The 12,407-nt window shown below is 36.1% G+C and overlaps 1 protein-coding gene across 7 annotated transcripts in view; it reads right to left on the reverse strand.

The window, feature by feature from the left end:
- CEP128 (centrosomal protein 128) overlaps positions 1 to 12,407 on the reverse strand; it is a 433,346-nt gene that overhangs the window by 344,379 nt on the left and 76,560 nt on the right. For all 7 annotated transcript variants that reach the window (XM_036012776.1, XM_036012791.1, XM_036012780.1 and 4 more), the window contains 3 exons: positions 5,056 to 5,142; positions 2,060 to 2,134; positions 318 to 450 (listed from right to left, as the gene is read on the reverse strand). In XM_036012776.1, coding sequence (XP_035868669.1) covers positions 318 to 450; positions 2,060 to 2,134; positions 5,056 to 5,142 — 295 coding nt within the window. The remainder of the gene's footprint in view (positions 1 to 317; positions 451 to 2,059; positions 2,135 to 5,055; positions 5,143 to 12,407) is intronic.

The following is a 12,407-nucleotide window of genomic DNA, read 5'->3' on the forward strand; positions in this document are numbered from 1 at the left end:
ATCAGTGTAGATGCATCAGTTATAACAAACATCGCTCTCTTCAGGGGATGTTGATAATGGGGGAGGCCAGGCATGAGGGGGAGCAGAGGTATGTGGAAATCTCTGTATGTTCTGCTCAGTACTGCTATAAATACAAAACTGAAAAATAAAGTGTGTTGTTAAAAAGTGGATGCTGCATTATTACCTTGTTGGAAAACCTCGTGGTAAATCAAGAAATAGATAAGATGACAAAAGCACAACATAAGGAATGTGATTCTGAAAATGGAAGTATTTAAGAAAGATCAAAATCCCTACATATTTACAAATCAGAGTGGTACCTCTCCTAAACCTCCAGTCATCTCCTTGTTCATCCTGCTGGTTTGGCTGCTGCAGGGAGATCTGAGACACTTGATGCTGTAAACCCTTTCGGTCGCCTTCTGCTTTCATAAGCTGTGTGCGGAGTTCTTCTACCTAAACACAGATGGTCAAAATAAAACTTTGATTAAGTTTTAAAAGTTAAAAAAAGAATAATTGAACTCTCAAATTTTTACAAATTACTGTCCTAGGGAAAATATTTACTTCTACTGGGCCACTGCAAGCACCAGGTGAAGCCAAACCAAGCTAATCTCCCTGACATGCCGAACACGGTGGAATAATCTCTTGCTCCATTTCTTTATTCCTCCCATTCCTTCCTCAAAGAATGAATGTCTTTTCCCCTTTTCTGTGTCTACTGTGACAAAGTTGTTGATCACATTTAAAAAATCCTTTATTTGGACCTCAGTTCACTCTACTACTATTAACCAAAACCACCTCCAATTAAGTACTACATGTTTTCATATTTTTCACTTAGTTTCTTTCATGTGAACATGGCCTCTTGATTGGTAAACTGGAGAAAAAGGATCATCAGTTAGCAGATTTTGAAGTCAAAGTACTGTTCCCTTTAAATAAGCAATAAGCACTATTGAATAAACTATAAACTTCTTGAAGTCAAGAACTATTTTATTCATCTCTGTATTTCTAGAGACTAGAAAATTGCCCAGCACATACCAGGTATATCCCCCAAGACCATTTAAAAAGTTAGCAATGGCAAAAACACTCGGCTAAGTCACAATGACAACCCAAACACAGAAATCTCTTACTTCAAAAGATGACATTATAAATAAAGTACAAATCAGAGTTCCAAAAAAATCAGAATGAAATTAAATACAAATATAAACTACCAAAAGAGAAAGTCTGAACTCTGCCAACATTAATTCCAATGGACCACTGGCTGAAGAACAAAGCCAAGGAATATTTTCAAAAGTTTTGTAAAACAGGTGATGTGGCGTATTTTCAGCACTAATTGTCAAAATGTAATACTCCTTCTAACCATCTATATGATTTCTGACATTTTTGCCTCCATAACATATTATGTAGTGAGTTATGCAACCCACATCTCAAAACAGAGGAAGGTACAAATGCATTTTATATTAAACACAGGCAGAGAGACCATTAGAAAGCCACAAGCCCCTATCCAATGTATGCAAGATGGCTATTTCAAGTTATAGAACTTTAAACATCAGAAGCACCAAACTCCCACTGTGGGCCAATGGGCTGCAAAATATTATGCTTTAAGAAAGCCTTAGTGTTGGTTAAAAAGGGACAGCCAGCATCTTGAAAATACGAATATAAGACAATGATGCATTCCAAGTAACTTGAACAAGCAAAAGTGTGTTGTAATTTATTGTACTTCTCCTTCCCTCTCCAGTGCCTCCTTGAAGAAAATTAAGCCCCTGGGAAAATTTTATCTTACACACCCAGTCTCACTTTTACACTGGTTATGCTAAGAGAGATAAGTCCTAAACTGGAATAGCACCAGCAAGATACACAGTCACATGGAAACTGGGGCTGGTGTTTTTACTAGCTTTCTCTAAATCTTCCTGAAAGGATTTCATCTTTTACTTATGTATGCTGATATACATTCGTTATGAAAAAATTATTCTAGACCTAGGTTTTTCCTTTCACAAAGACATTGAATAGAGAAGAAGACTCAGTCCTGACTTAATTTAAAAGCAGCTTATCAGAGCTCGCATAGACTTACTTGATGCAAAAGTGTTTCTCGGCTGCCTTCGGACTGATTCAGTAGCCTCCGAGACAGCTCCAACTCCTGGGCAAGCTGGAGTTTCAACAAAGGAGGAAGAAACATGTCCAATGAGACACAAGTTAACTAAATTGTGTGAGCAGAGATGAAGAGAAAAGCTGAAAAGTTTTCGGAAGATAATATAAAAGGATAAATGTCCTGCTACACACACAAAGGAATGCTTCCACTGAAATGGTGTTGACTGCATAACACAAAGTGAACCAGATCGCGCTTCCAGAGGGCCGGGTTCCCAGTCAGTTTCATCTCAGCTATGACCTTGTTTAAATCTCTTTTCCTTAGGCCTCCTTTCTGTTACCTCTAAAATAAGGATTTTTATACTAAACAACCTCTGAGATTCCTTCCAGTTCTAAGTCATTTTAATCTACATTCTAAAGCAATTTGGTCTTTAAATTAGTACCCACAGTATCATATGAACTGAATTAGAGTAAAAACTTCAAAGACCCAATGACTCAAAGTATATTTCATTCAACTGATGAATTCATGTATTCTTACACTCCTAATATTTCCAATACCCACGATATTGGTAAAACTTTTAAATATCGAAGTCCAGAATAGACATTTAACATTTCTTGAATAATACTGCTATTACGTAAATAGCCACAAAAAAAACATGCCTGTTAGGCGACTAAATACCCTGCAAAGACTGAATGTGCTTAGGTTACTTTTAGTTGAAAAATATAGCAGGATGGAAGAGGAACAGAATGCCACCCCAAAATGTGCCTTTTGGGCACAAGGACTATTTTGAGCTGATGACACTCAAGACCCAACAGACTCAGGGTAGTTTTGCTCTTCCCCTTAACTGTGAGAAAGAGCTTAGAAAGGGGGTCTGTACCAGAATGAGAGCTATTTTATTACCAGAGATGACTCTCTGTCTGGAAGAGTTAACTGCATAGCAGGGCAAACACTTTTTTACCAAACACTCATTCTTCTGATGTTCCTACTATCAATACGTTAGTCCTTCAAACACTGCCCATGCGGGAGGAACTACTACCAAGGAGCGGCATGTGGGAACACTACACTGACGAGACGGTGCGGCGTCCTGACCATGGGGCAGTAACGTGAATCTGCCCACGAGATAAAACCATGTAGAACTCGACACACACACACACACACACACACACACACACTCGACACACAGATGAGTGCAGGAGAACTGAGGGTTGTACCAATGTCAATTCCCTGACTTCAGTATTAAATGACAAGTGTGCACAATGCTACCATGGAGGGAAACAGTGAGAGAAATATGTGACCTATCTGTAGGTTTTGTTTTACAACAACCTATGAGTCTACTTCAAAATAATTTTTAATCGTTATATGTTTTTTAAAAATTATACATGTGGCTCATAAAATAAATGTCATACTTTTAAAAAATAAAATATGTGTGAAATCACAGGATCTATACAAAATATTTTCTCACCTGTACTCTTTCTTGTTTCTATGGAGAAATAAAGAAGGAAGGAATCACACTTCAGTCAAAACAGTTTCAAAATCTACCAAGGCCCATCTCTGCCAGGATCCCCACGGAATACCAACTGTCTTAATTTCCAAAGAGCTGGCCTGGCGACCTGACATACCTTGTTTACAGTAAAGGAAGTGGGCATGCATCATTTACCTTGCCATTGGTTGGTGAAATAAAATAAAGGAAGTCATTTTAGATATAAAAAAGCAATTAGGAAGTAAGGAACATTACATCAGGGGAAAATTTGCACTGTATCATACATTACCTTGTGCTCATCCATAAATCTACTCATTTGCAAACTGAGAACAGTTTGTGGCCTCTGAATTCCTTTCTAACTAACATGCTAAGCTCACAGGGTCACCAACATGAATATACAAGGTCTGTCCAGAGAGAATCCAGCCATTGTTAATATAACAAGAACAGTTTGCATGACATCGATGTAACCTGGCAGTCAAGGGCAGTGGACTGGAATGCACATGCGTGAACAATGCTGGCTTCAAAGTACTGGTCAATGGGGGCGGTAGGCTACTGAGTGAGCATGTGCACTGTGTGGCTGTTACATTATTTACTATTAATAATAGTAAGATGGCTGAGTGAGCAGAGCAACAAATCTGCATGGAATTTTACATTAAGCTTGAACATTCCTCCACAGAAACTATTCGGATGATTCAGAAGGCTGCAGCTATGGGCAACTGGTGACTGGCAGCTTCATCAGAACAAGGTGCCCACTCATGCATCACATCTCGTGCAGAGTTTTTTGGCAAAACAGCAAATCACCCAGGTGACTCAGCCCCCATACAGCTCAGATTTGGCACCCTGAAACTTCTGGCTTTTTCCAAAACTAAAATCACCTTTGAAAGGGAAGAGATTTCAGACCATCAATGAGATTCAGGAAAATATGACAGCGCGGCTGATGGCAACGGGGAGAACTGCGTGAGGTCCCAAGGTGCCTACTTTGAAGGGGACTGAGGCATCACTGTCCTATGTACAATGTTCCTTGTACTTTGTATCTTCTTCAATAAATGTCTCTATTTTTCATATTATATGGTTGAATACCTTCTGCACAGACCCCATATGTCAAAAGTCCTTAATATTTAATGATAACAGAAGATTTTTCCTCTAGGCTGAACTATAAGTATCTTCTATCACGAAAATGAATATATCCAAAATGCCCAGCCTTTAAACAACAGGTCTTTCCTAATCCCGTAGCCAAGGCAAGCTCCCCAGGTGTTCCCCTGTAAGGAACAGGCAAGGTTCACTCACCTCTACAAAAGGAGAGTGGCCAGATGAAAAGGTAGCAAATAACCTGTACGTGTTTCTAAGAGCGAGCAGCAAAATGGCAGAGGCTTCCAACCCAGGGACTCCACATCAATACATAAAGGCTGCGCTCTGTTCTAACGAATGGCCTCAAAGCACTCAACAAATGTCACTGGCCCCAAGCACCATTAGTCTTTGAAAGATAACTTTCAAATCTTACTTGACTCTTCTCAGTTTCAGTTTGTCTTAGCTTATTTTTCACCACTCCCTCATCTTCATGTGCTTTAGCTTCTTGTTTCTTCAATGCCTAGAATGAAAGAGATGGGAAAATATGTATTATACCAATATACATTTAAAACTGAAAGACACCACTCGGACCTACTAAGAAAAGGCTGAAGAAGATGAACAGGAGTTGTACAAAATATATGAAGGAATTACAACCTGCTCACTTACTGAAACCCAAACAACATTTCAGTTGGAATCAAATGGAAGCAACTTCCTGATCTTCCTAATCAATTTCCACTTAGTTCCCCTTAGTTTCACCTTTTTTCCCATCTTTCAGAATTTTGAAACATAATTAGAAAGTGCAGACAGCTAATGGTTTTCTTGGAAACAAACAAAACTTACTGCCTGTTGAAATAATAGTACTTAAAAGTTATGTTATCTGTTCAACTATTTAGATGTAATATTAAAAACTAGCTCACTAGTTTTCCAAAAAACATAGTTTTCCAAAAAAAGGTAGAAATGTGCTTATTGCATCATTATTACATATATGACATTTTATCACAACACATAACTGGCTCTTCAAAACAAATTTCACACAGGGAGGAATATTCTTTTCTATATTTTTTTCTCATTAATAAAATGGAAAAAATCTTTTAAAAATACAAAGTTCAAAAGTCAACCACAAAAGCGTTCGCTTGGGTTTGTTTCTATATTAAAATTAAACTTAAGGAAAAATGTATAGTTGGAGCAATCTTTCATGAAGTCTAAAAGACATTCCATTTATTCAAAAAATGTTTTGACAGTTCTAGCATTTAGACTTAGAAGGTGTGCGTGTACAAGCCATACAAATTGAGAAAAACCAAATTGCTAGAAGTCTTTTCCAACAGGATCTACGGTATTCAATCAACAGAAAAGTGATTTTTAGGTAAACAGCAGAACACGTTGAGAACTGTTTTGATGTGAGTATAATCAATCATATTCAATTTCATTAACTTACCCAACAAATAACTTGTATGTGCATTTATAATGTGCCAGCCACTGTGCTAGGGGCTACTAATATACGTGTACATAAAATAACCATGGCCCCCTATCCATGCATTTGCAGCTCCCTTTGCCATGGCTCCTACTCCCACTAATAAAAAGCAATTGAGGAAAAAGACGTCATCAGCATGAAAAATAATCTTGGTTTGAGTATAGTAATATAATAAAACTTTTATAGTGTTTACCATATCCAGGCATTCTGCTTCTCCTTCAATACATTAAAGAAATACATTATATATATTGAATATAACATTTAATCTTTTTGATAATTCTGTGAGTTATTACTAAGCCCTTTTAATTAAGGAAGCAACTGGGGTACCAGTACTGGAATAACTTCCCCATCCTAACCAGGTCACTCGCCTAGTCAGTGACTGAGACAGGACACAGACTCAAGCTGTCTGCCTCTCCATGGGGAAATAGAATATCAGGCTTACCGGATGGAGAGGAGGACAAAATACTCTGATACTTGTAAAAATATTAAAAGGTACAATAAAAGGGTACAATAAAAGACAACTACAATGATTACTGAATTGTTAACAATGATAAAGAATTACAATCATAATACTTTCAGGTAGTTAAGAAGCGATTCTGATGTTTGCTTTTGTTCTTTATTATAGGGTAAAATTTGTGATAATATTTAATTCTGCATGCATAATCTATTCAATTTTGGCTCGTTGGAATATTCTCTAGTGAAGAAATTTTTCCATTTTACCAACTGGAATTTATCCATTTCTTCCCTTTTTTATGATTTCCACAGCTCACATTTTTAAAATCCTATAACACTTTACATAAAAAAAAAACCTAGAATATTATATTAACATTTCCCAAGTGTTTGCATACTTTATTTTGACTAAATGCATTAAAAACGTTCAACTCGTTTATATGCTTAATTTTACTTACTTTGATAGACATTCAAAATAATCCTGGTTTATCCAGAGGCCTCCACTGCCAAAGAGCAAAATAAAAGCTTTGGTGTCACTACGGTACAAGCTTCAGAAGGCCAGAACCTTGACTGTCATGATCACATTTTACTTCTTACACACTACCTGGCACATTTTAAATGGTAAGGATATGTTATTGGATGGATAAATATTCCTTCATAATCTCTGAATAACAATTTACTTCGCAATTGGCCAATTCTGTTCATCATATACATGTAAATTTTCCAGATTTCTTCCACCTTTATTATTGCCATATTTACTCAAGCACCAGGTTGTCTTTCTTTCTGGAAAAACAATTTTCATGGTGTTGTGACATTGGAAAATATATATTTATTTAGGGGTTTCAGTCAAAGAGTTAATAGCCTTTCACTGCTTTTATAAGTCATCTTTTTAGTCTTTTCTTTAGAAAAGAAATCTTGTGAATGGGTTTATTTTAATTTGTTTATTTTTTAAATAATAATTCAGGTTGACAGAACAGTTGTAAAAAGAGCTTCAAGTTACCATATATCCTTCATCTACTGTTTCCAAAAATTAATATCTTATATGACCACAGTATGTTTATGAAAACTAAGACATTAACATTGTTACAAAACCATTAATCTACAGTTTTTACTCAACTATCAAATGTTGTTTTTTTGTACCAAAATCCAGTTCAGGGTACTATAGAGCAGATTCCAATCTGTGAAAGTTTCTCAGTTCATGAAAGTTTCTCAGTCTTTCCTTGTTTTTATGATCTCAACATTTTTGAAGAGATACTTCAGGTACCTTCAGGTCAGGTATTTGATAGAATGTCCCTCAGTTTGGGTTTGTCTGATGTCTTTTCACGATTAAACAGGGTTCATAGATTTGGAAGTGGGGGACAGAACAGAGGTCAGTGACCTTCTTGATGCATAACATTGCAGGGCACACGATATCAGCATGACTCAGGACTGGGGATGACAACCTTACTCTCTTCATGAAGATAAGTTGGTGTCTGCAAATTTCTTTACCATAAAGTTCTTATTCTTTCCTTTCCATACACTATTGGTTAAAGGACAGTCAATAAGCCCAGCCCATAGTCAAAGGAAAAAATTAAGCTCCTCCTCCCAGAGAGAGATTTTCAAAGAATATGTGGCAATATGTTAAAACCACTGAAGTAACTAACAAATATTTTACTAGATTATTTTGAGGCTATGCAAGTATCATTAAAGTTTCAGTCACCATTTTTAGCTCTAAGCCAGACCAACTATAACACTATTAGTTCTTTCTGGCCCACAACTTTTTCCCCCCATCAAACCTTACAGTCTAATGTAACCCAGATTCCTAGTAAGTTAACTCACAGACAGTGTTCACCAGTAAGCAGAATATTGAACCTCTTTGTATTCACCCCAAGATAACCTGCTTACACCAAAAACATTGAGTGATCCAGGGTTTACATAAGACTATATAGGTATACACACTCATGAAACCTCCATCAAACACTGGGTGTTCTATAAATTCACCTGGGCAACTGCACCAACCAGGAATCACCCTTCTTCCCTGTTCACCTACATCCTGTCCAGCCTCATTAGCTGATTTTTTTTGCAGCTTCTGGACCTTCCCCACATGCTTCTAAATCTCCCTGTCCAAGTAATGTACAGCAATCTGCCCCTTCCAGTTCTCAATCTTGAATACTTACACTCACAACCGTGCCCAACACTCCCGCTTGCTCCACCCTGCACAGAGAGAACCTCGCAGTTACCAAGTTCCACTCCCCTTAAAGGGCAATATGGGAAATAATTATCTCATTCTCATATTAATAGACATTTAATCTCCATTTCTTATAATAAGTACAGATATTAATACTTGGTATTAAAAGAATAAAAATCAGTAAGTTGAATTTTAATTAATCAAATTACCTTTTCTATTTCTAGTACATGAAATTATACCCTATAAAAACACAATCCTTCTAAAAGTCAGCAATTTTTTTAAAAATCCAAATTTCCATATATGAACTTGCTGAATAAGAGAGCCTCTAATTCTCTTGGATGCCTTTGGATACCTAGGAATTCGCAATAAAATTTCCTTTTCTTCTCACCATCCACCTTAAACATCAGACCAGTTATTTATAATAACACTTATCCAAAATAATCTATTTTTCTATCGTAGTTCTACTTGGTGCCTAAAATGTTGTTTAATACTCCTCATTTTTATTTCTCCTTTTACTCTGAGGGTATGTAAGTCTTAGAAAATTCAGCCGATGAGAACTTAAATCATATCATTTTCAATGGAGGAGCAAAAGTGATATATTGAGGATCCACCCAAAGCAAATTACTGCATTTCCACCATACCATCTAGAAATGTCATTAAACTTGAACATTATTTCTGCTTCTTCTACCCCATGAGTCAGTAAACAAGTAAACACACAAGCAATATTCTCGCCCAGAATACTGAACATACTTTCCACATTATCTAGTTTAAAATGAAAGATGAAAGAAAATCAAACCCGTACGACTTAGTAAATATATATTAATGCACTTTAAATTTCTGAAAACCCAGATAATACTCAATGAAAAACATTTCATAAACTAACTGAATCGAAATTAGAAGCCATTTCTTTAAACCTTAATAGTAAATTTTAACTCATTTACGACCTTTTTAAAATGTATAAGCCTGCAACGGATTTCTTTTCCATTTGACTTAGATCAAGCAACTCAGAATTATATTAAAACTGACCCAGTAAAAGCTGTCACAAAAAAAGGAAAACACACATGCCAATGAATTTCTATTACAGTTATTTTGCCCTTTAAGGGTTTTTTTTTTTTTTTCATAAAAGCAGTTTAACTATAAAGTTATCATGTGCCCTACTCTAGGATTCAGACTGTTTTATATGCTTAAGATCACAGCAACAACACTGAGCCTTAACAGAGGGTCCCTAGGGCACAGTTAAATCTTTTTTTGTTGTTGTTAAAGGCACAGTTAAATCTTTTTTTAAAGATTTATTTATTTATTTACTTGTTTATTTATTTTTACAGAGAGGGGTAGGGAGGGAGAAAAAGAGGAAGAGAAACATTAGTGTGCAAGATAAACATTGGTTGCATCTCACACACCCTCAACCAGGGACCTGGCCCACAACCCGGGCATGTGCCCCAGCCAGGAATCCAACCAGTGATCTGCCGGTCCAAGGAGCAATACCCATCCCACTGAGCCACACCTGGCAGGGCTATATCTTTAATAACAACAATTTTTCTTCATTTCCTTAAGTGTGCCTATTTCCGTTAAAAAGACTAACACAGAGTATTGTACTACTGCAGTTCTTTACAGGAAGATAATTCTGAATTCTCACAGTTACATTTTTTTTTTTTAGTGCAGACTTTCCTTTTAAAAGAGGGGAAAAGAGAAAAGAAAAATGTTTGTAGACATCTCATCTGACCATAAAAGCTCCCACAACTTTGACAATATGCTTGTTTATCAGGCGGCTCTAAAAAACTAACAATCAAAAATGTAGAACAAACAGGCAATACTTCTTCAAATGGACCAGCAAGCTTGGGTAAGAATGATGGACTTTGAATGAAAGAAAAAAAAGAGGTCACATCTGAACTCCCTTCAAAGAAAAAAAACACGAACTATCCCGTCTCATCCTAATCACTCAGCAGTGCCACAGCTGCGCGCCTTCAGTCACAGTGGTAAGGACATGTAGCCGATTCACTGGTAAACCAAGATAAGAGGTCAGTAACATTATATACTTAAAGGTATTAACTTTCAAGTCACATTTGTTTTTCCACTAACTATTAAAGAATGAAGAAGCCTGTCACTGGTAAGTGGAAAAATAGTTGTTCCATATATATATATGTATATTTTTAAGACTCTTTTGTATTAGTTTTAAGTTCCCAGCACAACTGAGAGGAAGGGACAGAGAGTTCCCACATACACCCTGCCCCCATAACCGCATAGCCTCCCCCATTATCAATGTCCTCCGAAAGAGGAGTACATTTGCTACAAATAACAAACCTACACTGACAATCATAGCCCAAAGTCCAAAGTCTACATTAGGACTCACCCTCGGTGGTACATTCTACTCGGTGGGTCTGGGCAAACATATAATGGCATGTATCCATCATTTTTATCATACTATAATGAATCTTCACTGCCCCAAAAATCCTCTGTGCTCTCTACCTATCCATTCCTCCCCTCCCTACCCTGACTCCTGGCAATCACTGATCTTTTTACTGCCTCCATAGTTTTTCAGAATCATACAGCATGTGGTCCTTTCAGATTGCCTTCTATTACTTAGTAGTATGTCCTTAAGGTTCCCCTAAGTCTTTTTTTATGATTTCATTGCTCATTTGACTATATTTTTATAATTAAATTCTTCAAGTAGGTACAATACAAAAGTCAGCAAAAATATTTGTCAAAATATAATATTTTGATCCAAATTAGACCATACAAGCTATGAACAGAAGATATTAGTTGTTTGTATTTATGTATACTGAACATTTTAAATATATTTAAGGATATTTGTTATTTTAAGTTCAGATAAAATGTTGTTAATTACTTAGTATGTATAACACACTGTAATGAGAACCTGACTTAATTGGAATTTTTTTAAAAGATAGAAATCTGGTGTCCATTTCTAAAATTCTCTTTTGGAAACCTAAATCACAGCTCTAGAATCATCAAACATCAATAGAATAATTATTTTGAAAAGGAATATATACACATCATACAGCAGGATTTTATTTTTCATTACCTATACTGTTCATTTAAATCAACACAGATTTTATTTCTGTCAAGTTCTAAATTTCTTAATTTTGTTTTTTTCCTAAATCACGTTAGAGATTCCTCCCACATGAGAACTAGCTAAAGTCATGGAAAAGTTTAGCCTTTAAGTTCATCCAGTTGGGGATTATCAGTGCCAACAAAAACCAAACCAAAACAAAACAAGTTTCTTTTCTAGGCAGAAAACAATGCATTCATATTCTAAATCCTGAACCAATATCTAATTCAAAAATAGCTAGATGGATTTTACTTAAGTTGTTCAAAGAAATTTCTTTTTCAGCCATAACCAGGGAACACAAATTGCATACCAACATCTACAATTTAAAAAAAAAAAACTTCAATAAGTGAAATTAGAATTGCATGACAGCAGCCCTAAGAGGATCCAATAGTGATCAGTAGTACTATTAGGACACCATACAGATTTTTAGGATACCAAAGTCAGGAAGAAATTCTGAAAGCTTGCTGCCAGTTGAACTGTGTGTATTTTCCAGATGGAAGTGGTAAGCACAGTGAGTTGAGTCACAAGACAACCATTCCTGTTTTTCAAAGGCTAGAGTAATTACCAAGTACCATGTACTTAAGTAAGATTTATCAGTTGTTAAGGACATTGGCATTATTTTTTATGGTA

Source organism: Phyllostomus discolor, chromosome 1, assembly GCF_004126475.2.
Source record: "Phyllostomus discolor isolate MPI-MPIP mPhyDis1 chromosome 1, mPhyDis1.pri.v3, whole genome shotgun sequence".
NCBI classification, from domain to species: domain Eukaryota; kingdom Metazoa; phylum Chordata; class Mammalia; order Chiroptera; family Phyllostomidae; genus Phyllostomus; species Phyllostomus discolor.